Here is a 26,049-nt window from a genome sequence, read left to right on the forward strand (position 1 = left end):
TTGTAGAAATAAACTAATTTAAAAAAACACCACAGATCTCTCACAGCTTCCTATCTAGTTAGGCTGCAAGAGAATGACTGAGTATGACAGGTGAGGGGGAGGAGCTATATAGCAAGCTCTGCTGGGTAATTCTCTTGCAGTTTCCTGTTAGGAAGAGAAATATTCCATAAGTAATGGATGACCCGTGGACTGACTACACTTAACAGGAGAAAAAGACGTCACAGTTGAAATAACAAAGAACCAAATCAGTTATAGCAACCAAATCTTCACAGTAAAAGTATTAAGTTAGATGAGTATTGCACCCACTAGCAAATGGATGATTAACCCCTTAATACTCAAAAACGGATAATCAAATTAACAATTAACGTTTTTTATCACAGTCAAACACACTGTCACAAGTCTGCTGTGACTGATTACCTCCCTCAAAATGACTTTTGAAGACCCCTGAGCTCTCTAGATACGTCCTGGATCAAGGAGGAAGAAGCAGGAAGACTGAAACTGAATTTTTACTGCGCAAAAAAGCGCTAAAATAGGCTTCTCCCACTCCTATTACAACAGTGGGAAACCTCAGTTAAACGCTTCTAAATAGAAATAAACAACAGCCATGTGGAAATTTTCATGCCCCAAAAGATTTATCACCAAAGTACCTCACAAAAAACGAATAATATGCCAGTAAACGTTTTAAACATACACTTTAAATGTTAGATAGTGTTATTAATAAGCCTGCTACCAGTCGCTTCTACTGCAGTTAAGGCTTATACAATACTTCAGTATTAACAGTATTTTCTTAGTCAAATTCCATGCCTTAGAAAATTACTTATTGTACATACATTCATCAGCCTGATACCAGTCGCCGCTGCATTTAAGGCTGTACTTACATTACATCGGTATCAGCAGTATTTTCTTAGTCAATTCCATTCCTTAGAAAAATAATTTACTGCACATACCTCGTTTGCGGGATTCCCCGCATGCTATTCCCTTTCTGAAAGTTACCCCACTCCTCAGAATGTGCGAGAACAGCCAGTGGATCTTAGTTACTTCCGCTAAGATCATAGAAAAACTCAGTCAGATTCTTCTTCTAAATACTGCCTGAGAACAAACAACACACTCCGGTGCCATTTAAAATAACAAACTTTTGATTGAAGAAATAAAGTATAAAAACACCACAGACCTCTCACAACGACCTATCTAGTTGAGTTGCAAGAGAATGACTGGATATGACGTGAGAGAGGAGGAGCTATATAGCAGCTCTGCTTGGGTGATCCTCTTGCAACTTCCTGTTGGGAAGGAGATATAATCCCATAAGTAATGGATGACCCGTGGACTGAATACACTTAAGAGAAAACTACAATTCTAACACCACATTCACTTTATCCTCCCGAGAGAGACCCTAGTGCTTAGAGCCGGCAAAGAGAATGACTGGGGGGTGGAGCTAGAGGGGGAGCTATATGGACAGCTCTGCTGTGTGCTCTCTTTGCCACTTCCTGTAGGGAAGGAGAATATCCCACAAGTAAAGGATGAATCCGTGGACTGGATACACCTTGCAAGAGAAATCATTTACTTATTTGAAGTTCAGACTAAGTGCTATTGCATTGTCCTTTTATCATGCAAATCTACTATATTTACTGGTCCTTTAACTTTTACACAGGCTCAGTAGAAGTGCCTTACAAGTGTGAATATAAAAAGACTGTACACGATTGGATAATTAAAGTCAATTGGAAAGTGTGGTGTGGTAAAACTACATGTTCTACCCGAATCTTGAATGTTTAAAATTTGACTTTAGTGTTCCCTTTAATCCACAGACAAGGCAAGCCAGTGACAGAAGTTAGTATAAAGTATATTGTTTTGCAGTTATCTGATGAAACAGTTAGGGACATTTATATATCAAAAATGAAAATCCAGCAAGTGCAGTTCTAAGTGTTAAACAGAGTCTAATACAAAAACAGGGACATTTCTGAGTCAATGATCCCTTCCTCACCGTTTTTGTAGCTGAATGAGTTCTGAGATTTATTAATAGCTCAATTGTCAGAGGCAAATTACATAAAAGGGGGACACAATTAAAGTATATTTCAAAGTTGTTTAAGCATAACTACACATTTTATAGATAAATCAAGGTGTCTACTGTCCCTTTAAAGTAAAGGATAAAAACACTACCTTGCATAATATATATCTGCAAAACAATGAAAAAAAGAGGAAGTCAGTACTGGATCAATCCTTAGTCATAGGAAGCTTAAAGGGACAGTCTACACCAAAATTATTGTTTAAAAATATAGCTTAGGCCTTTACTACCCATTCTGCAGCTTTGCACAACCAACATTGTTACATTAATATACTTTATAACATTTAAACCTCTAAATTTCTGCCTGTTTTTAATTCACTAAAGACAGCCTCTTATCACATGCTTTATTAGCTTTTCACAACAATAGACTGCTAATCCACGTGGGCCATATAGAAAACATTGTGCTCTCTCCTGTGGAGTTGTGGCTGACACTTCACCAATTGGCTAAAATGCAAGTCAATAAATAGGTAAAAAGTATAATATAACCATGTGGGTTGTGCAAAACTGGGAATGGGTAATAAAGGGTTTATCTATTTTTAACAAACATTTTGGAGTAGACTGTCCCTTTAAGGTTTGCTACATATTGGCAACAAAATACCCTTTATAGGCTTTAGGTAGGGTTGCACCGATACCATTTTTGTATGACTGAGTACAAGTACCGATACTTGTTTTCAAATACTCGCTGATAGCAATTACCGATACTTTTTTTTAATATCATGTGACAGTTTACCAAGCACAATACAGACTAATTATTTAAGATTCCTTCTTTATAATTATAAAGGACTGTAATTCAAGACATTATGAAATAATAAAACCGTTTTATTTATCACAAAGTTCACTGAACATGTTTATAAATAAAAAATATTACAATAAAATATTACATTTAAAGGGTGATGCAATTGGGTTGTAGGGCTGTTATATAACATCAATCTGACATTTGTATGGAGGTTCCACTCTAAGTTGAACAGTCTTTCACTTTCCACACTACTGCATGGGGCAGAAATATATTTTTGGGCCATTTTAGCCAGAGCTGGAAATCTGTTTATTAACTGCCCAGTACTTCAGGGGTTTGTCTGAATGAGGTACAGTGATCTCTCCTACAATAATACAATTAACATCAATTTGTATTAGCAATTTTTAGTTTAGTCTCCACTCCAGTTTAAACTGAAATGGGAACATGCAGTTTGAAAAAAAACGTCAGAAGATAGCATATGGGTAGGAAGTGGAGGTATCGGTTTAGGTATCGGTGCATTTGCACGAGTACAAGTACTCATGCAAATACTTGGTATCGGTACCAATACTAGTATCGGTGCAACCCTAGCTTTAGGTAGATATATATATATATATATATATATATATATATATATATATCAGCTCACTTGTTATGGGCACTATAAGAACATCATTCATATATCCACTGAAATTTCTTAGACCTTTCCCACTCTGAAAAATATTCCCCACTAATTCTTCATGTATGCGTTAGCGTAGTCCTTGACTGTAAATCAGCACATGAACAAAGACAATGCACTGATTTTCTGCTGGTTAATGTGAGGATAAGGTTTGTCCATAATTTGTATAGTTGTTTTGCCATGTAACTTTATTTCAAACAAAGCTGCTCCAAGGACTTCCGTAAAACCTCCTGATTTACTTATGTTAACAAATTTGCATTGTTCTCTTTACATCCTCTGTTGAATAAACCTAAGTTTAATATTAACTATAGAATTTTGAGTTTTAAGAATTTCGTACATTACTAAAATGGGAGGACATTTTAGAAATAAAGACACAATATGTATTCTAAGAATATAAGTAATTTAATACTGTTAATTTTACAGCACAAAAAAATAAAACTCAAAAAGCTATGACCCCCCCACAAATAAAATAAAGTTAAAAAGCATACGCTTAAAATATTGTATGTGTGAAGTCACTTTGCCAAAATGGGATGTCAATTACAAATGGAGAGGAAAAAAATAATAATCATATGCAAACAGGTTATCTGCACATAGATTATTAATGAATTGGTAAAGTACAGTTAAACGTTAATTACATTGGGTCAACGGAGAGAAAACAGTCCCAGGTTAATATAAAATTACAATTTACAAGGAAAAAAAAATGGCACAAATACACATTCCTCCCTTTACAAAAATAAAATGAGTTACCCCATCTCTATCAGCTTGGTTAGGCACCTCAAATGGCACATTCCCTTTCAACATTTGCCTCAACCGTAAACAAATGAAGTAGACAAATGCAGAGCCGAAGAAACTGATTGCACTCCTGACAGAAAAACAAACATTCTGATCAGTAGGGCTGTCACAAAGCAGACAGATGTGGGAGATCCTTCCAGGAATTGTTCTCTATACTGAATGGTCATGATCTGGAGCAAACAAGAAAAGCAATTTGATAACGGTTGGCTACCAAAAAACAAAACAAAAAAACACACAATTAGAAAGTCTTCCATATCCTTGGCAAAAAAAATAAAATTTGCAATTAGCATCAAGTTCATGAAGTAAGTCTGCTGACATCTTTGAGCTACTCTTTCCTGAAATCAGAAAAAACTAACATTATGTTATAATCTTTCTACCCTTTGTGCTCTTTTTTAATAAAACAAAAAAACAAAACACACTTCTGCAATGGGAAGGAGTTTGCTAGAAGCATAATTTAAAACATGAAAATTGAGAAGGCAAAAATATTTGCCACTTAATACATATTGAAGACTGAACCAGGTAGGACCTTGTTAGTAAATGATGCAAGCGTAGCACTGCTCTAACTATATATGATAAGGCCAAGAGTTTTTTCTGGAAGGAGTAGCCTGCTGCTAGTGACAGACCCTACATATAATAAAAAGGAAAAAAAACAGGTCTTAAAACTCCTGTCTAACAAGCAGAACATTTCACAAGGTGCATTGTAAATAAAGGCCCCGGTTTAAATGTTTGCAGTGTTAAGATTTTACAGGTCTTCTAACAGCAACAGGATTAGCACTGTAAAAGGAGGCCACTCTACTCTTAACATAAAAACATTGCCATGTTAAGATTAGGTGCTGCTTCTTAGAAAATAGCAATTTAAAATACAAAATTAACAGCTGTGATGCACGGTTTAAATCCCACTGTCCGCTTATGAGGATAATTCAGGGTAATTTAAATTTGTTCGATAGAAATTCACTAGCATCAAAACTCCCAAAACAAGCCATGTTCTCCAATGCAAAAGAGCAGTATTAGCAGCTGAATGGCCTGTCCAGGTTGGCAGTGTGGCCTCAGTCTCTTGAAGCTTGCTTGGGCCTTCGAGGATGTGGTAAGAAGCAGCTTTGCGTTATGAACACACACAGCTATGTTACATGCGTCAGTAGGTGAACTTTGCAGTGTTATTTTCAGAAGTGTCAAATAAAAGGCGTCCGAGACGGAGTCAAATAAAATGGCAAGGGGGAATTACAGAGGATCTGCAAGTAGGCGGAGGGAAAGAAAGGAAGCAGCAGCAGGTCGGGAAGAAGAAACTTGTCACTCAATCTCGTCCGGATTCTGAGGGTCAATTATTTTGACATGTGTGAAGGGAAAAAGCCCTTTACGACCATTCACTTCTCCTTCCCACTGGCCATTAATATTCATCCTGGTCACTTTTACTAGATCACCCACCTGCAATCAGAAAATAGAAAAAAAGTATTAACTAAAAACACTGGGCAAATACAAAAAAAGAAACCAAACAGCACCACATACACACTAAGCCTGCATTATAGTTAAAGTCATACACAACTGTGTAAGTTTTAATCTGGTAAACAAGACTGTTATATTAATGTACCTTTTACCTCTAATTACCTTGTATCTAAGCCTCTGCAGACTGTCCCCTTATTTCAGTTCTTTTGACAGACTTGAATTTTAGCCAATCAGTGCTGACTGACTACACGGGAGTGAGCACATTATCTATATGGCACACATGAACTAACGCTGTCTAACTGTGAAAAACTGTCAAAATGCACTGAGAGGTGGCCTTCAACAGCTTAAAAGCTAAAACTAGGTGGGCTTATAAATGGATTTCTAACAAAAAATACTAAGAGAACCAAGAAAATTTGATAAAAGTAAATTGGAAAGTTGTTAAAACTCATGATTCAATAGGGTATGCAATTTTAATTTTGACTTGACAGTCCCTTTTATCTATTAATGTATTTATACATCAGTATGTATCCCCCCCCCCCCCCCATCATAGGAGAAATTACAATACTGGATAATTGGCCAATAAAAACAAAAACAAAACAAAACACACTTTCCTAGTGCACAAAGGGGGTTACAAAATGTATGTAATATTTAACCCTCATTACAACATTGTTACCCATCAGACCCTAGTAAAAACCTTGTTAATACAATAACTTTTCGTCTGGCTTTCTATAGAATGCCAGACAAGTTTAAATATTTCAACGGGACAATAAACACCTTGAGATTTTGATATAAAATGTTTAGTTGTGTGTAACGGAACCACCCTGCAATATATTTTACCCCCTTTTCGAATAATTTTGATCTGAAACTGAGCAATTTTCAAATTCTCAGAACTTGAAATGCACCCTGCTGACTTATGAAGGATAACAATGCTACATATATGACCCTTACTGTGTCCCTCTGCGTCAGTGATGTGAGGGCAGGGCGGAGGCAACGCCACACTGCAGAAAAATTTCAACACTGAGTGGGGAGAGGTAGAAATTTGTAACCAGAGGGGAAGAGTGTGATCCTCTCCATCCATACATGTGATATAGGTGAAGTGTTTAAGATCTCTGCCTGCCTCAACTGTACATCCTCCTATGTCATTTATTTACTCACATGCATTGAATGTCACTTACAGTATGTGGGTCTCATCAGTCCTGAAGTGAATGCCAGGATATGTAACCATCTCTCTACAATCAAAATTGGTGAAGCCACGGGGCGGAGCCAGCAGCTGAAGCTACAAGACGTGCCATGCTTGAGCTCCTGATGTTTGCTCACAAAATACTTATCTATGGCAAATTGAGATCTTTTATTCCCCATTATTTGAGCTTTAACATGCAGTAGCACAAGAGGACATAGGATTTGGGGCTTTGGGAGACAAATAGTGGACTATGTAACGAATACAAAGACCTTTCTGCTTGCTGGGATTGTGGCATGGGGTGAACCGCCATACTGAAAACGACTAAGCACCGTCTCTTTATTCAGAGTAACATCTCCTATTGTTCTAGCGCTCTGTAACCTATACTATGGAAAGGCAAAGAGCTGCACTTCATAACTTAGGGCTCTTGTTAGACAACCACCGACAAGCCCTTACTGGAGAGTTGAGAGCCGCCATGACTCCGCAACAGCTTGAGCTACCGCTGGTGAGAATTGAGGAGGTTGCGGGTGTTTATGATTTCAATACACCGACAGGGAATCTGAATACGCATCGGGAAGCAGAGGGAATATTCATCACAGCTATCCAGAGACCCAGTCCTGAGATGACAGACCGGATACCTCTCTGAACGACACAGCCCTCTGCAGCTTCCAGATGTATACACTGATCCTGAGCAGCATGGAGCAACGCTGCTGCAGACGGCTCTGAGACAAGTGAAAGGAAGGAGACGGATCTGTAACCTGAGTGTTGCATCTCACGTTCCTACTCTCAACATGGAGTCTGACCTGACAAGAAGCTCACTAGATGCCGAAGCCCACTTGAAGCTGCCTTCTAAGCGTCACTCACTGCCTGGATTCACCCAGAGTCACGCTGATTCCATTAGAGGAGAATGTCCTGATACCCGAACTGGAATTGGGTAAGCACTGGAAAAGTACCGGACGGATCAGGAGAGCCGATTTTGCCGTCAAATGACTGTTCCTTTATGGGAAATGGGATACAGACGTGTTAACTATAACCCTCAGACTCCTTGATCGCGCCCATACTGGTTACAGGCTACTCCTGTAAGGTGCACGCTGACTCCAACCTATGGCTAAAGTTATATTCGGGACTGTAGATGTGAGCATGGACTGCTGGACATATTAAGTAGTAGTATCCTGTAGAATACACCGCTTATTGTACTATAACGCTGAGTACCCAGGTTGTTTGTTTTTGAGCTCATTCATGTTATTTTTATCCTCTCTGAATGCAGGTTATATCCCTAATCTCACATTTACATCCCTTTACTCATATCACATTGACCTTTTTACCACACCCCGCTAGTAATACTAACTGAGACCTAAACGCGACTTGTTTTGCCCTTAATAGTGAGTCTTTAAACTATCGCTGGAGGGGTGTTTCTGATAACAGAATTCACTTCCTGAATATCAAGCTCCCTAATACAGCTCACTTTGTTAAGTTCAGGTCTCGTGGACATTGAATTGCTGTTGTAATGCACCAAAAAGCTTTCTTGTATAGTAGGGGTTAACACTCCGCTGCCTCTTGTTTTAATATTGTACATAAGGGGCTCTGCTTGTTACCATTGACTGATTTAGAGCTGTAAGATTCGGCTGAGAGATTGTGACGCAGGCAGACAGTCTGTGGTTTTCCAGTGGGTCCCGTTACGATATGGAACTTTTTATTAAGTTGTAATCCTGCACATTATTAGCATATATAGTAATACTTAGGACACTGATCATTACGACTGCATAAAGGGTTATGTTCTGGTAGTTATGTAAGATAAGCTGTATGTTATGTGCCTAGCTCATCTAAAACGTAACAATATTCATTCAGTATACTCTTGTCACATACACCCTAATATGGCCTTTATTGCTGGAAGCAGTTACATATTGAAACGTGTGTGTAATCTGTCCATAAGCAGAGTTTTGCATGTTGTGAGCTCCTTTACTTTTGAGTCATGCTGTTTTATATCTACATACCTGTATTCATATTTTGAGTGGAGACGTTAGTAATATCCTCAAAAGGTTGTGCTCTGGCAGATATGTAGGATAGGCTGTATAGTATGTGCCTAGCTCATTTAAAACATGCCAATATTAATTTCCTACTATACCCATAGCTATCCAACTCAGGTACAACATCCTTAGCATCCTTGAAGCACTGCACCGCAAATGTCAGTACTGGGTTTTCATGTTAGCTGTTGAAACTCCTAGTGTTATACATACCTAAGTGATAGTATTATATTGATAGTAATTTGTCAATTAAGCTTTAAACTTCAGGATTAGGGATCTCTCTTCTGACATGCTTTATATCAGTCTTCTATATAAGATCTGCATAAATCCCATAGAGATTCGCATAAGACTATAATACTCTAATATAGGTTTAGGCTGATATAGTCATAGATGTTTATATTGTCATTTGTGAACTGGCATCGATAGTAATTGCTGTTGATGTCGGCAGAATATCTGGGCATATCCTGCTGGAATGCACCCTTAACCTAATATATATTACAACTTTGTGTAAGAACGTGTATAGTACTGAAGACCTTCTGTATCGCTATTTTTGAAACCCCACTTGGGTGTAGTTAAGGTTATTAATTATTACGGAGATACACGATTAGAAGTGTCATAACAGTATATAGCCTACTAGTTATATCGCAAACCCATACGTTCTGAATTTTTCTTAAACATGTTATTATGCGTTCATACTAGCCATTCATCTATGTATATATTGCTATCCTCTAGTGAGGCATCCCCTTATAGATCCCTAGTCGCACTAAAATGTTAATTGAAGTATAGCCTTCACTAACAGTCTAAGATATAGATATAGTCTGTTCTTTCATTCGCCCGCAAAGAGGTGTATATGTCTAGACGCTAGTGGGTACACTTAATGTATTTAATACTCTTTGCTCCTATAACTGTTTGTGGACTCACGCTATGCTTATGCTTTATTATACTTATATTTCTAGGATATGACATTGCTTATATTGAGTTTAATATTAATATAAAATTATTTGTCCCTAGTGAGCTCCTCCCCTCCCTTTCCCGCCGGTACTGGTTGCCTGCGGGTCATACCCCTATTCCTTTCTCCCACATCGCCTATAGCTGGTAATTCCCTAGGGGAGGGGCTCGCCTGGAAATCCCTCATGTTCCACACTTACTAATGTCCCCTCCCCACTTAATACTGCTGGGGGTAACCCCTATCTATTTTATAGAAAGTCAATCTCTACAGTTGGTCATGATTACATTGATTTATGTGTTTAACTCTACCCCAGTCCTCATATTTCATGTGCTAAGATTCATTCTGGTATATAAAGCACTATCTCCAGGTCATAATGAGACTACTGAAAGCTCACCACTATATCCCTTTAATTATGTATTCCAACTTATACTCTACCTAGATATTTTTCAGAAGCTTACTTGGCAATTAAAACCAATGCTCACTTATGGTCCCGATAATAGTTAATATTAGTTTGACATCCCAACTGACTCCGCCCTCCATCCCCCCCCCATATTATACTTTGAGCGGCTTTTGCCCGCTGCATCCCCCCCCTTTAAACTATAAAGCTAATCCCCCTAGCCCTAATTGTGTCTGAATGGACTCTTCAATTCGCCTGCTCTATGGCCCGGGGAGGACTATTTTTGTTTTATTGTTATTACCTTTATTATAAAACTGAAGTCTTACTGTAAACTGCCCAAATTTTATGACATTACGTGTGCTATTTGGATAGATTATACCCTTACTGTAGGGTTTTGTTTGTAACACTTAATAATATTGTACTTGCACTTTTCTGTAAATGTTTAGGGGCATAACCTTTGATTGTATCTGTTTACGACTTCAATAAAAAATATATTTAAAAAAAAAAAAAAATTGGTGAAGCCACAACTCCCCTTGTAAAACATTTCAAATTTGTTCATAACAAAAGCAGCGCCACCTTGAGGTGGCAAGCTATTGAATGGGTCAAAAATCCCTTACGTGGAGACGATAGGTCAGATTTTAGGCAAACGTGAGATGTTCTGAGTGTTCACACTATAGACTTGAGTCCCCAAAGGTCTTAATTTTGAATACGACCTTATTAATTATTGGAAATAAGAGGTCCCCCCACCCTCGCAGAGGATGACAAGGGTTAATGGTTTTGTGTGAGAATCTTTAGATCAAGTATCAGATTATATGCATAAGGGGCACAATATAAGGTTATAAATAGGGTTGCACCGATACTAGTATTGGTACTGATACCAAGAATTTGCATGAGTACTTGTACTCATGCAAATGCACTGATACTTAAACAGATACCTGCACTTCCTACCCATACTCTATCTTGGAGTTTTTTCAAACTGCATGTTCCCATTTCATTTTAAGCTGTAGTGGAGACTCAACTAAAAATGGTTCACTTCTGTTCTTCCAATACAAATTGCTGTTGTATTGTATTATTGCAAGAGAGATCACTGTACCTTGTTCAGACAAACCCCTGAAGTACTGGGTAGTTAATGAACTGAGATTTCAAGCTCTGGCTAAAATGGCCCAAAATGATCTTTCTGCCCCATGCAGTAGTGCTGAAAATGAGAGACTGTTCAGCTTAGCAAACGACATTACTGATAGCAGAAACAGACGTATAGCTGAAAATACAGAGATGCTTCTGTTCCTTAAAAAGAACTTACTACCGACTGCTAGATTGCCTGTTATACTGCTAGTTCTTCTCTTGCACAATTATGCTCAAAACATACTGTACTCTATGAACACTCTTCCTGCAATTATATAAGCTAAGGATGTTCCTCAGTCAAAATTAAGTTAAATCCTATGAACACACATTTTACAATAATAGGACTAGATTTAGATTACATTTGATATGTAAGCTTTACCAATGCTCTGTTCACATTTCCAACTCAATAGACTTTAATGGAGTTGCACATGAAATGAGCATTGGTAAAGCTTACCAGTCAAATGTAAGCTATCCCATAGTGTTGTTCCCCATGTTTAAACAGTGCACTAGTATATTTTTTACTGCATTGCCTTTTGGTTGGTTGTGATATTACATTTGTTATTTATTGTTGTTATTATGAATATATTTTAATGTAATATTCTTATTTATAAACGTGTTCTGTGAAATTTCGAGTTTAGAACTTTGTGACAACAAGCAAATAAAATTGTTTTATTATTTAATAATATCTTTTGAGTTACAGTTCTTCATAATTATAAAGAAGCTATCTTAAATCATTAGTCTGTATTGTGCTTGGGACACTGTCACATGACATTAAAAAAGTATCGGTAATTGGTATCGGCAATTATTTTTAAAAAAGTATCGGTACTTGTACTCGTTCTTAAAAAAATGGTATCGGTGCAACCCTAGTTATGAACATAGATATGAACACTTATTGCCCCTTGGTTTTCACTTGCACCTGGAAAGGCACTTACGCACTAATTTTTAGAGGCCATTATGCTTGTCAGTAATTATGTGTGTGCTTCCAGTTTCAAGCATCAAGGTGAATATGAAAGGGGCAATTTTTCTCCTAACCAATGTGTGCAGACACACATGAAGGGTCATTTGCACACTTCTATATTGAGTTGTATATCTTTTGACCTCTATAGTCTCCAGACATCATTCACAAGGTGTAGGATATGTGAAGGATATGACTCCCCCATGCAATCCATAATGTTTAGTATAACATTGAAGAAATTGTTTGCCTACATTAAATCTACAGGTTGTTTTATCTATACACTCATTTAAACTTTTGTAATTGTGCATGTATGCTTTCTGCCAGGTATGTTAATAGTTAAAGTTTCATTATCTCTCACACTTGTAAGCATGCCAATTAACCAATGGAAATGTTCTTTTGCTTTTAAATAGAACAGCACTGATGTACTCTATTAGCTATGATTACGGTATTACACCGAAATATGTCAGCTTGAGTACTATGTGCTGAGTGTTTGTTATGACCCCCCCATGGGTTTTTTATCAAATTTGGAATTTAATAAATTTTACTTTTTATACTGACCACCGGATCAACCTTTTGTCCATCCATCCACACAATATCAATACATCTACCCACCCACCTAATAAATGGGTAAATAAAATACAAGGAGTGATGGCAAAAAAACCCCCACTAAAAAAGTATCTGATCTTTTGGGCAAGTTTTTGTCTGAAATGCCCTGTCCTGGGTTAAAGTCAATTAGGGGTTAAACTTGTAGCAGGATTATCCTTGACAAGTCAGCAAGGTGCATTTCAAGTTATCATTTTCTGAGCTAAAATTATATAAAGGTGGCAAAATGAATACATTGAAGTGTTTACTGTACATTTAGGGGTCGATATATCAATCTGCGGCGGAAAGGGGCACACATACTCGCCCCATATGCTGCAGCACGCCTTTGGTGGAATGAAGCATTGCACACAAGCTCTATTTTGCGCTTGCATGCAATGCCGCCCCCTGCCTGCGCACAGCCAATCACGCACAGGCAGGAGTTGTCATTCTCCCCGGTCAGACGAGACCAGGGAGATTGAAAATCAGTTAGGAAAGCAGCGGCCTGATTACTGCTGCTTGTTGAATACAGCGTGCAGGTTCTCTTGTGAGAACCTGCAGTCATAGGGGGTTAAAACGCTTGCAAAGCCTTTGATGAATCAGCCACATACATTGAAGTGTTTACTGTACATTTAATATTACAAGTGGGTAACTGTTCAGTGCTCTTATAAAAACCAGGTTTTCTCCAATTAAATAAAAAATAAAAAAAATAAAAATTTAAAAAAATTAACCTAAATAATTTGATTCAACAAAGAGCAATAACTTGGCGATACTTCGTAAAATAAGTAGAGACAGTAGATTTGATTTAAATCAGTCAGTAAGACTATTTAAATGTTTTTCTACATAAGCTTTTTAGAAAAACTTTTCAGATTATTTTTTCCAGTTATATAAGAAAGTAACTGATTTGATTATATACCATCTACAGTTTAATAGGTTAATCGTTCATATTGATCAACTTCTCAGCTGCACTTTATTGAAAGAAAAAAATAATAATTTTAAAATAGTTTTAACTAAAACAATAGGTTTCACTTTAATTTTTACCTCACACTTCACACCTAGGTCCTTGTGCAGATCTATTCCACTCCAAACTATTATTTGAGTTTATTGAAACTTATTAAAGTTAACAGCTTCTAGAGTCTTACGCCTGCACCTTAGCCCGATTTCTAAAACATGTGAATGCTCATCAATATTCAGGCTGGTGCTACTTTGCCCCTTTTGCTGGCAATTTGTTTCAAACTCCTTTTGACACAAAACGGAACAAGTCACTGACACTCCTCTTTGGCAGTGTGATATACTGTGTATTACTGTACCTCTTCTGTTAAGGGACACTGAACACACATTTTCTCTTTCATGATTCAGATAAAGCATGACATTTTAAGCAAATTTCTAATTTACTCCTATTATCAATTTTTATTCATTCTCTTGGTATCTTTATTTGAAAAAAGCAGGAATGTAAGTGTAGGAGCCGCCCCAAAGAGAATAAAGAAAACTGTTGTAAATTAGAAAGCTGCTTAAAAATTGCATGCTCTGAATAAAAAAAAAATAAAAAAAAAAAAAAGAGGGTTCAGTATCCCTTTAGCCATACTCTAAGGCATGGGTCGACAAATCTGTTTAAAATTTAGGAGCCAGTAATATTTAGTAGCCAACAGAAGGTGTGCAGCAGTGTAAAGTTGAATGCATCCTTAACTGGTACATTTGTATGATGTGCAAGTTCGTATCTGTGCAGCTTTAAGATTTTTTTTATTTTTTTTTGGTGGTGGTGGTGGGGGGGGGGGAATAAATGGTTGGCAATACTTTGCATTAACACAGGATGCTTGGCTCATCATGGTATAGTATCTATATCCACATACGTTGTAAATAGATTTGGCAACCCATTCACTATACAGGTGTCAACATGACCAGCTACAAATGTTTCAACTGCTAGAGCTGTGAGAGAGAAGACGATAGCCAAATTCTGTATAAAGCTTCCAGGGGTGTGCTTATTGAAGCACAAACCAAGTACACAAATGCCCCAAGGAGAAAGCATTATAGCAGCAGTACATTACATGCAATGCACGTCTACAAAGCACAATGCAAGCTGGCTTTAAAGGACAATTTAGGCTGCATCATTACAGTTATACTATGCCTACAAGTTTAAAGTGCGTAGACAAACTTATCGGACGCAGTGTAATTGCCATTAGTAAATGTGGAGTTTAAAATTAAATTGAAATATTTCTCCATTAAAAAATAGGCACATTTTAGAACAGAGAGAGAAAGATTTGGAAATACATAAATTGGAATAAATCTCTCTCTAGTGGTTGTGGCATAGGGCATATTTTCCCTAGAGAGTAGCACATCAGCATGCATTCAGCAGAGCGCAAGGCTTCTTGCTGTCAGAAGAGCTTGCTACAGTTACCTACCAGTTCATGCTGGAATTCACTGCCTCGGGAGGGAGAACTGAGTCAGAACATTCCACATACCTCAAAAAACCCACCTGTACACTCATTGTCCTAGTGAGTCAGAGGAACACTTAAAACAAACCATGCGTCATTTCCGCCTCTTAAACATTTACTGATAAATCCAACGACACTCTTCCCACTGACTCACTGCCAAGCTGCTGTGTCTGATAAAGCACACGCTCAGCTGCTGTAATTAAATAGATCTCATTGCATTACTAGAGTAAACATTATCAAAAAGGTCTACTGGTGCCAAAACAAACTTGAATCAATGTTAAATGGTATTACCACTTCAGTTTCATTTTGTCACCGATATTTATATGCATAAAGGGTGGAATGCCCTAGGAGGTAAGACTTCTGGTACCTAAACATGTACATCTATGGGAAAGCCTTTATTTCATGGCTATACAAAATAGTACATTTGATGTTGACTGCAAAGTCAATTGCTACATTTTTAAATTCTGATTTCATTTTTTAGATTTAAAGGGACAGTCAACACCAAACAACCCATACCGTCGATCCGCCAAAGACGATGTGCATGCCCCGCATCCCATTTTCAAGACCCTTTAAACCTTTACTATGTCAATTGTGAGCAATGCTATGTTTTACCATTTCATCTTCAGTACAAAAACAGGCCAATACATTTCTTACAAAATTACTTTTTTTGCAAGATGCAAATTTAATTACAACTCTTAATGGGATTTTTCAGACTGTAATAGAACAATCTGACCTACTTCACTACTGTAGATTTTTTAATAGCTTTTATTTGCCAGTAACCCAATTAGGAGAAAAAAAAAACACCCCTCAATGGACATTTATCCCCTTTCTTATGAAACAGGCCATAGCTATTTTTGGCTTAGAGTATATTTATTTTGTCATATAAGATACATCTTATGGATTGACAATTGCATATGAACATACCACACAGATGCATGTATTAGTTAAACATAGAACAGAGCTGCAGATAATGCAGGGCTCAAATTTTTAAAATCTAGGTAAAAACCATTAGCTTTCTGATTTACAGTACCGTTTCTGATGGGACTATGTATACAACATATTAATGATATCAAATTACCTTTAGGTTACACGTATAAGCTGTATTTTGATACGTAAATATTGCCCAAATGGCATAGGACACACTTGGTACCATACCCTCGCAAAGCGGTGCCATTTTAAAGATTTAAACACTGTATTCCAAAACACAAACTTTTTCCAGTCTCAAGCAGTTTGGATAAAGAGTTTTCTACCTGTAGCAAAATGATAAAACTAATCTGAAAAATCTCACTGCTTGAAAACTTTAGGAACATTACCGTGTGATTATGAAATGGCCCACAACTTACAGCCATGAGATGCAACTCTACTGGTAAAATGTTCCTCAACACAACAGGCAGCTGTTAGCTTGTTGTTAAAGTGAGTGTAAATTTTGATGCTAAAGTGCCTGGTTTTTAAAAATTTGATACAGGCACTTTAATTCATCAAAATTTACATTTCACTCCTGATGTGTGGGGGAAAAAAAAACAAACAAAAAAAACTTTTAAACTTAAAGGGACAGTCTAGGCCAAAATAAACTTTCATGATTCAGATAGAGCATGTAATTTTAAACAATTTTCCAATTTACTTTTATCACCAATTTTGCTTTGTTCTCTTGGTATTCTTAGTTGAAAGCTTAACCTAGGAGGTTTATATGCTAATTTCTTAGACCTTGAAGGCCACCTCTTTTCTAAATGCATTTTAACAGTTTTTCACCACTAGAGGGTGTTAGTTCACGTATTTCATATAGATAACACTGTGCTTGTGCACGTGAAGTTATCTGGGAGCAGGCACTGATTGGCTAGACTGCAAGTCTGTCAAAAGAACTGAAATAAAGGGGCAGTTTGCAGAAGCTTAGATACAAGATAATCACAGAGGTTAAAAGTATATTATAACTGTGTTGGTTATGCAAAACTGGGGAATGGGTAATAAAGGGATTATCTATCTTTTAAAACAATAAAAATTCTGGTGTAGACTGTCCCTTTAACAGCAGCTCCAGCTTCCTTCGGTCGTTGCAAGCCATTTCTGATGTCAGAAATGGATAGGTCACCCTCCTATCACGGCTCCCCCCCCCCCCCGGGGGAATCAGCGTCTGATTCAATGCCGTGATTGGAGTAAGCGGGATTGCTCATTTTAGACGCAGGAAGAGGCTTTGCGACGGGTGGAGGAAACTGGAGCTGTGTTCTGTCGAGAACTCCAAGTTGACGCCACTTCCGGTATTTCCATACATCCAATTGGTCCGTGTCCAGCGAGTGACAGGATTCACATTCCCCAAGGTTTACTTGGGGTGTATGCCAAAGGGTCTGCGGTGGCCCCCCAGACAGAGGCAAAACAGATATTAAAATAAAAGTCACCGGAATGGACGTCAGATTGGAGTTTGACGAATTGGAGTTCGACAGAACAGCTGCTGTTAAGATTAAAAGGTAAGTATTTTTCACAACACGAGTGAAATGTAAATTTTGATAAATTAAAGTGTCCCTGTTTACAATCGAATTTTAAAAAAAACGGGCACTTTAGCATCAAAATTTACATTCACTTTAAGTGTCGCTATATATTCCAAAGCAAACATCTTGCACTCACTAGACTAATGGTGCTATTAATCCTGGGGAAGGAGAGCCACCCATGAAACATCACATATGAAATAAAACGCACCATTACATAAACTACCACTTAAAAAAAAAAAAAAAAAAAAAAAATGTAATTTTCTCTCATTTGCCAGCCCCTGTATCATGCGACAACCATCAGCCAATCACAGACTAGTATATGCATACCCTGTAAACTAGTGCACATGCTCAGTAGAAGCTGGTGCCTCACAAAAAGTGTATAATAATGTGCTCAATTTGATAAAAGTTGAAAAGTATCTTAAATGCATGCTCTGAATCATAAGTTTAATTTTGACTTTAGTGCCCCTTCAACATAAAATCCCAAAATTATTTTATTGAGATACAGAATATAATAAAAAAAAAGAGTTTTCAGTTCACTTCTACTATCACATTTGTTTTGTTCTCATTCTTTGTTGAAGAGATATCTAGGTAGTGTGCACATGCCTGAAGCATGACATGACAGGAAAGTGCTGCCATCTAGTGCTCTTGATAACACCAATGCCAAACTGCTGCAAACATGTCAACATTCTGAACTTAACTTCCAGCTTTTCAACAAAGGGTATAAAAAAAGACCAAAAAAAAAACCCAAAACTTGTATGCTCCGACTTAATCATGAAATAAAACCGTGTGTTTATGTCCCTTTAAAGGGACAGTCTACACCAGAATTTTTATAGTTTTAAAAGATAGATAATCCCTTTATTATTACCCATTTCCCAGTTTTGCATAACCAACACAGTTATAATAATATACTTTTAACCTCTGATTATCTTGTATCTAAGCCTCTGCAAACTGCCCCTTTTTTCAGTTCTTTTGATAGACTTGCAGTCTAGCCAATCAGTGCCTGCTCCCAGATAACTTCTTGTGCACGAGCACAGTTATCTATATGAAATACGTGAACTAACACCCTCTAGTGGTGAAAAACTGTTAAAATGCATTCTGAAAGAGGTGGGCTTCAAGGTCTAAGAAATTAGCATATGAACCTCCTAGGTTAAGCTTTCAACTAAGAATACCAAGTGAACAAAGCAAAATTGGTGATAAAAGTAAATTGGAAAATTGTTTAAAATTACATGCTCTATCTGAATCATGAAAGTTTATTTTGGCCTAGACTGTCCCTTTAAAAAAGAACCACTAAACACTAGAATAGCACAATCCAGAAATGCAGAATACATAGACAATGCAAAAGTCACTTACACTAAAATGCTAGAAATAATATGCACTCAAAGAAAAGATTAGTCTGAAATAACATGTAAATGTATTTTTTAAAAAGTTTCATTAGCGGTTTAGATAGACAAAAGTGTAAAGTTTGTGTCTATAAAACAATAGGAGCTGCCATGTTGTAACTTAGGCTACCTTCTCTGCTGTGGCCAATTAGGGACAGCTATAAAAAGGTCACTAGAGTGTGCAACCAATGGTTTTGTTGAATATAACCGTGTCCTGCACTTCCATTTCTAACAGGAACTGAAAAGCCCAAAATTTCAGAATGGAATTACAGGAAATACACACAATTTATCACTTTATATTACCATCTAAAAGTGTTTAATGTCCTTTTAAAGTGATTGTAATATGCTTGGATTTACCATTACTAAAAATAAGAGTTTCTCTCATTTTGTAAAATACAGCCTTACACACCCTATCTGTTCAGAAAGATATATATAAAAGAGTAAAAATAGCAATATCTGCAAAGTGCAATAAGACAAGAGCATACATGTTGGATTTATTAACTGTGAAAAGTTTGTTATTGTTTGGGAGGCTACTATGGCAACCAAAGGCACTTTGCGGTGTTGGACAGGGGGGCAACTTTCTAATTTACTCCTATTATCAATTTCTCATCGTTCTCTTGCTATCTTTATTTAAAAAACAGGAATGTGATGCATAGGAGCCGGCCCATTTTTGGTTGAGAACCTGGGTTATGCTTGCTTATTGGTGGGCAAATGTCAGCCTCCAATAAGTGCTATCCATGGTGCTGAACCTAAAATGGACTGGCTGCTAAGATTTACATTCATGATGTTCAAATAAAGATAGCAAGAGAATGAAGAAAATGTGATAATAGGAGTAAATGACAAAGTTAAATGCTCTATCTGAATCATGAACGAAAAGATTTGGGTTCAGTGTCCCTTTAAGAAACAAAAATGTAGGTTGCACATATATGCTCTGTATAGATATACCTCAATAAAAGCATGATTCCGCACAAGAATATTAGCCCCTCTTTTTAACAAAGAACAATTTTGCATTGAAGTTCAGGTTCTCATGCATTTAATTGTAGATCCCTTATATCCCTTTAAAAAGGTACATTCAACTATTGAACATAAGCTCAGCTAATTCTAAACATTTTTAAAACAAAACATCCCTTTTTACTGCAATTGTTTTTCAGTAGCCAAATTTTCCCACTATTTGCCCTATTTGGAAGTCAACCTGGGCTTGAGGCTACAGACTGCAAGGCTAGCTACTGTCAGTATGAAGTGTATGGTTTTGGAGTTATTAGTTAAGCCAATCAGGAAGCGAAATGTAGCAGGGTTAGCGGTGAAAAGTCAGCAGGGTGTATTTTCAGCTCAAATAATTTAGAAAATCTAATTTTTCAGGAGGTAAAAATGAGGTGTTAATAATAAAAATATAGCCAAGTTGTTTCATTCAACATAAACATTAAAAAGACACAAGTCAAAATTTAAAAAAAAATATTAAATGGACAGTCTACACCAAAATTGTTATTGTTTAATAAGATAAAGCCTTTACTATCCATTCCGCAGCTTTGCACAACCAACTTTGTTATATTAATATACTTTATTACATTTAGACCTCCAAATGTCTGCCTGTTTCTAAGCCACTACAGAGTCTCTTATCACATGCTTATTTGTTTGCTTTTCACAACAGGAGACTACTAGTTCATGTGGGCAATATATATAACATTGTGCTCACATCCGGGGAGTTATTTAAGAGTCAGCACAACACCGCACTACTAATTGTCTAAAATACAAGTCAATAGAAAATAAATGAAGTCATGTGATCAGAAGATACTTTGATACAAGGTAATCAGAGGTAAAAAGTATAATATAACCAATTGTGTTGGTTATGCAAAACATGGAAATGGATAATAAAGGGATTATTTATCTTTTAAACACAAATTTTGATGTAGACAGTCCCTTTAATTATTCAGATAGAGCATGCAATTTTAAACAACTTTCTAATTAACTACCATCATCAATAGAGGGAAAACAAATAAAAAAAGTCCTTTAGTTTTATATAAACACATAAAACAAATATATATTATAAAGGAATTGTAAAATGTCTCTTGAATTAATTTGTTTCCTTTTCTCTTAATCTAACATAGAAATGTAGTAATAAAAAAGGTGCATTGCTCATACGAACATCTTACATTCAGAGATAAACAGCTTTGCAGACTCTGAAAAGCTAGGGAATGAGCTTGCAAACATTTCAAAGCCAGACAACAATCAGTGCACTGCTGCTTTGCAGCACTACTGCATATTTGACTGTTGTCTTCAAACAGTACTTTGCTCTGGATACACTGTGTTAAGGAAAACTTATACAATGCAGCCAGAGAACAGCTCTGTTTAAAAAGAACAGCCTAATGTGGCGCAGTGCTGAAAAGTGCCAACAGTTCCTGTTCTTTCTGCAGACATGCTGCATTTCCTGCGATGACGTCTCAAATCACTCTATGTTCTGCCTTAGGGCATACTTCCAAACAAACCAACTGGGAACCTCCCAGGGTAACAGTCCTATAATCAGGATTTTTTAATTCTGGATCACACACACACAGACACCAAGGGACAGCAAATGTAGCCACCAATCAAGCAAGCGCTACCCATGATGCTGAACCAAAAATGAGCAGACTCCTAAGCTTACATTCTTGCCTTTTCAAGTAACGATACCAAAAGAACAAAGAAAATTTGAAAATATGAGTAAATTAGAAAGTTGCATGCACTATCTGAATCATGGAAGAAAATCTGGGTCTCATATACGTTTAAAGTTTGGATCTTGGAATATGTACCTGTATATAAAATCAATGAAGTACATAAAATAAAGTATATTGCAAGATCTTTCCCTTATGTCAAGGCATTTGAGAGTTCTAGCTTTTAATCATTTTGGAGTGCGAGTAACTTGACTTAGTACTATAGTACCCTAACAAAACAAAAACAAACCAAAAGCACACTACCCCTCCTATGATATGGTTGCATGTAGTTTTAACAGCATTCATGAATGACCGCTACAGGTCAGATGAATCAGTATCTTAAAATAAGAAGAAAAACAAATATTAGGAACATACCTCTAATGCCAGAGCTGTTTTGTCATAAGCGCATGGCACTCGTTTCTGAATAGCTTTAGCATAGACAGGTCCATTCTGCATTGAAGGTAAAGGGCTTATGACTGCACCAGGAGGAGTGGAGGAAACAGGGAGGGGGCTTGGGGTCTGAGGTTGAGCATAGGCATGAGCAGGTTCAGGGATACCATAGCTATTTGAATTCCTGTTGCCCATTTTACCATGAAGAGCAGGACGAGGTAACTTTTCCACGTAAGGAACAGGGATCATTCCAGCACGACCTTCCTTGTTCCGGGCACTCCACCATTGTTCTTCTGGCTTTTCTACAATTACCAAAATCTCTCCCTTCTTGAATGGAAGATCCTCTGCATCGTTCCCTGGGAAGTCATATAGAGTCCTTACATATTCTAGGTTTTCCTCTGATATAGGTAAATTTGGTGCTTGACCTGTACCCACAGGTGGAGTTGGATACCTGAAAAAGTGAAATATGAATTATAGCTTGTTAGTATGCAAACATACAAGAGCGTGTGAAACATTAACAGGTAAGAAAATCAAAGTAAATATCACCTTAATGCGTTTAACATAATTAGTATAATTAAATTACTCTACTTTAGTCTGGTTAATTTACAGGACCCCCTTTAAAAAAAAAAGCTGCCTTTCAAAAGTCAAACAATTGAGTTTTCCCTTTCATAAACTGTGCATGGCACAGGAACCAAAAGTCTCAAAACCAGCCAGCATATAAACACACAAATCACATCAATACAATGCAGCTGCAAATACACCAGAGAACAATCATTCAAGCTGTACTGCAACATTTATTATTTTTTTCTTTTAAAAAATAATAATTTAAAAACAAATATAAAAAACAAAACCTCTGCAGCGTAAATTGCAAGGCACTGATTTTAGAGCAGGCGACAAAAAAAACAAAAACGTTAATGCTTCAGACAGGTTTTGATTTAAATCAAAGATATACATTGGGCCAAACACTATAAATATGTATAGGTTCTGATCAACAACTTGGACTTAATATCCTGTAGAGATAATGTTTTCAGCCCAAAACCCATCAACTCGTTTTATTTCACTGGACAAAAGCAAAATCACTTTTTAATGTAAGCGGTTGAATCAAACTGAATGTATTAAGCCAATATAATGATTTCGCTTCTCAGCAGTTTCACAAGCCTAGAGTTGGCTGAACCTGAACACTAAAGCTTCACAGGGATTGGCAAACTCTAGCAATATTTGTTCCAGCTGACCTACTTTTCAAAGGCACAATCTGAACAACTGAAGTCACTGATTGTTTAACCTAGTTTAGGAAAGAGAATTGAAAAATATATATCTGTGGGAAAGTCATAACTGAAATCATCAATATAGTTAGTGATGGTAAACTCTCCCCTTTATTAAAACAGATCCGGGATGTTAGGTCATATTTTAGATGGAGTATCATTCATCAGTTGTAATGAAGTTGTGCTATAACCTATTTTTAAAATAGATATGAAATTAGAATACCCCACGCTCCACCACCCACTTCAAAAGTAATTTTTTCTCTGAGCTAAAGACTTGAATTGTTGTCCAATCAGCGCTCTAGCTACAACAAAAGTGCCATATGGGGAGAGGGTTGATTGAAAAAACAATTCAAACCTTTAGCTCACCGAAAAATTGACTATTAAAGTGGTTGGCAGAGTACCAGGTATTTGAATGTCATATCTATATTAAAAACTAAGTTATAACACAACTTCATTACAATTGATGAATTAAGCTCCATCTAAAAATATTACTTGCATTCCTTAGTTTTATAAAAAGAGAGACAGTTTACCATAACTTTACATTTGAAACTCAGTTTTCTGGGGGACACAGCATAGTGATAACAGTAAATGTTAAAGGGACATTTTTTCTTTGCATAAATGTTGTTAAGATGATTTATATAGCCCCTAAAGTTAGAGAGATAGAGAGATTTTGCTTATTTTTAAATAACATTGCTCTGATTTTCAGACTCATAACCAAGACCCAAAGTTTTATGGGAATACCATCAGCTACCTTCTCCAGCTTGCTCCTGTTTGTGTAAAGGGTCTTTTCATATGCAAAAGCAGGGGCTTATTTCTCACTTGCAGTGGGCTTTCCAACTACCTTTTCAACAGAGCTAAACTGAGAGCTTCTAAGTAAGTTTTTAAACAGTTTTATACTGGACTTTTATATCAGTATCTGTGCATATTATTCTTTATAGTAGGGTCTATTACACGCAGTTATATGAAAATAAGTGTATACTGTCCCTTTAACCAATATTAGTATAAGGCCAAACACTCATCTGTTCATAGAAGACATACGAAACTAATGTGACATGAGACTCCTGAGCACGTATGAAATGAATGCCCTTGTGATGCATCCTAGGTGGGATGTTTCAGATTGTGGAAAATAACTTAAAACAGAAATATGACTAACAAAAAAAATAAGAATGGCAACATACGTGTGTGAAGGCAAAATGTTTTATAACGGATCAGATCACGAACAAATGGTTAGAGCTGACAACACCTATAATCGGGTTACACAATAGTATATAGCCCAGGGCATCACAAAATGCTCTTACAACAGACAGTGGTTGCACCCTATCACATCTCACCTGGGCGCCGGCTCGATCAAGGTGGTGGTGTCCAAGTAGTGAATTTTATAGAAATCCAACAAGGATGTCAGGTTATCGAACTCCTGGTCTCCAATTTTGTACCTGCGGCCGGGCAGTGAGTTAATAATGTAGTGGGAGACCCGCGAGTTCTCGGACACTGATAGCACATGATCCCCAGGGCAGGTAGATGAGTCCCGAACCAAAAACACGCCGTGACGTTGTCCCTGAAGTCGCGACTGCGCCTCTTGTCGTGATACCGGTCCGAAATACCAGCTAGAGCGATCCGACGAGTCAAAACGGGCGGACGACATGTTGCAGACAGGGAGTTAGTGAAAATTAAATATGGCGGGTGTGTAAGGTATGTATCGAGCTCCTTAGCAGCACACTGGTTCCTCGCTGGCTCTAGGTCTCATGTTCGCGCTGGATGCTGCAGGTCCTGTCAGGCCCGCGCCCTCATTTACATGAGGGACACACCGATTCACCTCAATCCTCTGCTTTACGAGCTTGAGAGAATAAAGATGGCGGCTGGGCAGCAGGCTCTCACCTACAGCCAAACGGAAAATACGTCAGAGAACAGTGGCGACCAATGAAAGTGAGTCACATTACGCTGCGAACCACCTACATATCGGTTTTAATACACGAGTCTCGTTTGACTACGCCACAACCAATCAGAGCTTAGTTCACTGAGTTCCCTTAAAATGTATTGGCTAGGTGTTTTGCCAAGGATTGCTTCCAGGAAAGTCCCTCACGCGCCCTTTCTTGTGCCTTCGCATAGAATACGAAGCAAATCATTGAGGTTCTACGTGCTGTTTAGGGCCAGTCCCAGCACTGTCTAGTAACTGTTACTTTTTTTTTTTTTTTACCAGTTTCGATGCCATTCGAATATATATAATTATATCTGTTTAGTGTAGTAACATCTTCCGTCTCGTTCTCTTTCGGTATCATCGTTTATATTGTAAATTGAAGTTGGTATATTTTTTTTTATTCAGGTATTTGATAAGAATACAGAGTACAGGTTAAAATGTTTTTGCAAATATACAAACTATCAGAAAATCCACAACCAATACTCGAGTATCACTCTTTATCACTACTAGCGGCCCTGCAACTTTATGTGTTTAGCCCCACAAAGAGTACTTGGACACATCGCACTGCTGGTACCCAGCGAAAACTTCTAGGGATCCGATCAGTAAT

At 37.3% G+C, this 26,049-nt stretch overlaps 1 protein-coding gene across 1 annotated transcript; it reads right to left on the bottom strand.

The window, feature by feature from the left end:
• Positions 1–3,849: 3,849 nt before the first annotated feature.
• Positions 3,850–25,426, bottom strand: CRKL (CRK like proto-oncogene, adaptor protein). The gene is made up of 3 exons (XM_053701976.1): positions 24,859–25,426; positions 22,251–22,716; positions 3,850–5,682 (listed from the first exon to the last, which is right to left on the bottom strand). Exons 1-3 carry the CDS (start codon positions 25,167–25,169, stop codon positions 5,548–5,550), a joined length of 912 nt encoding a protein of 303 aa, XP_053557951.1. The 5' UTR covers positions 25,170–25,426; the 3' UTR covers positions 3,850–5,547.
• Positions 25,427–26,049: the final 623 nt, after the last annotated feature.

Source organism: Bombina bombina, chromosome 2 (assembly GCF_027579735.1).
Source record: "Bombina bombina isolate aBomBom1 chromosome 2, aBomBom1.pri, whole genome shotgun sequence".
Taxonomy (NCBI): domain Eukaryota; kingdom Metazoa; phylum Chordata; class Amphibia; order Anura; family Bombinatoridae; genus Bombina; species Bombina bombina.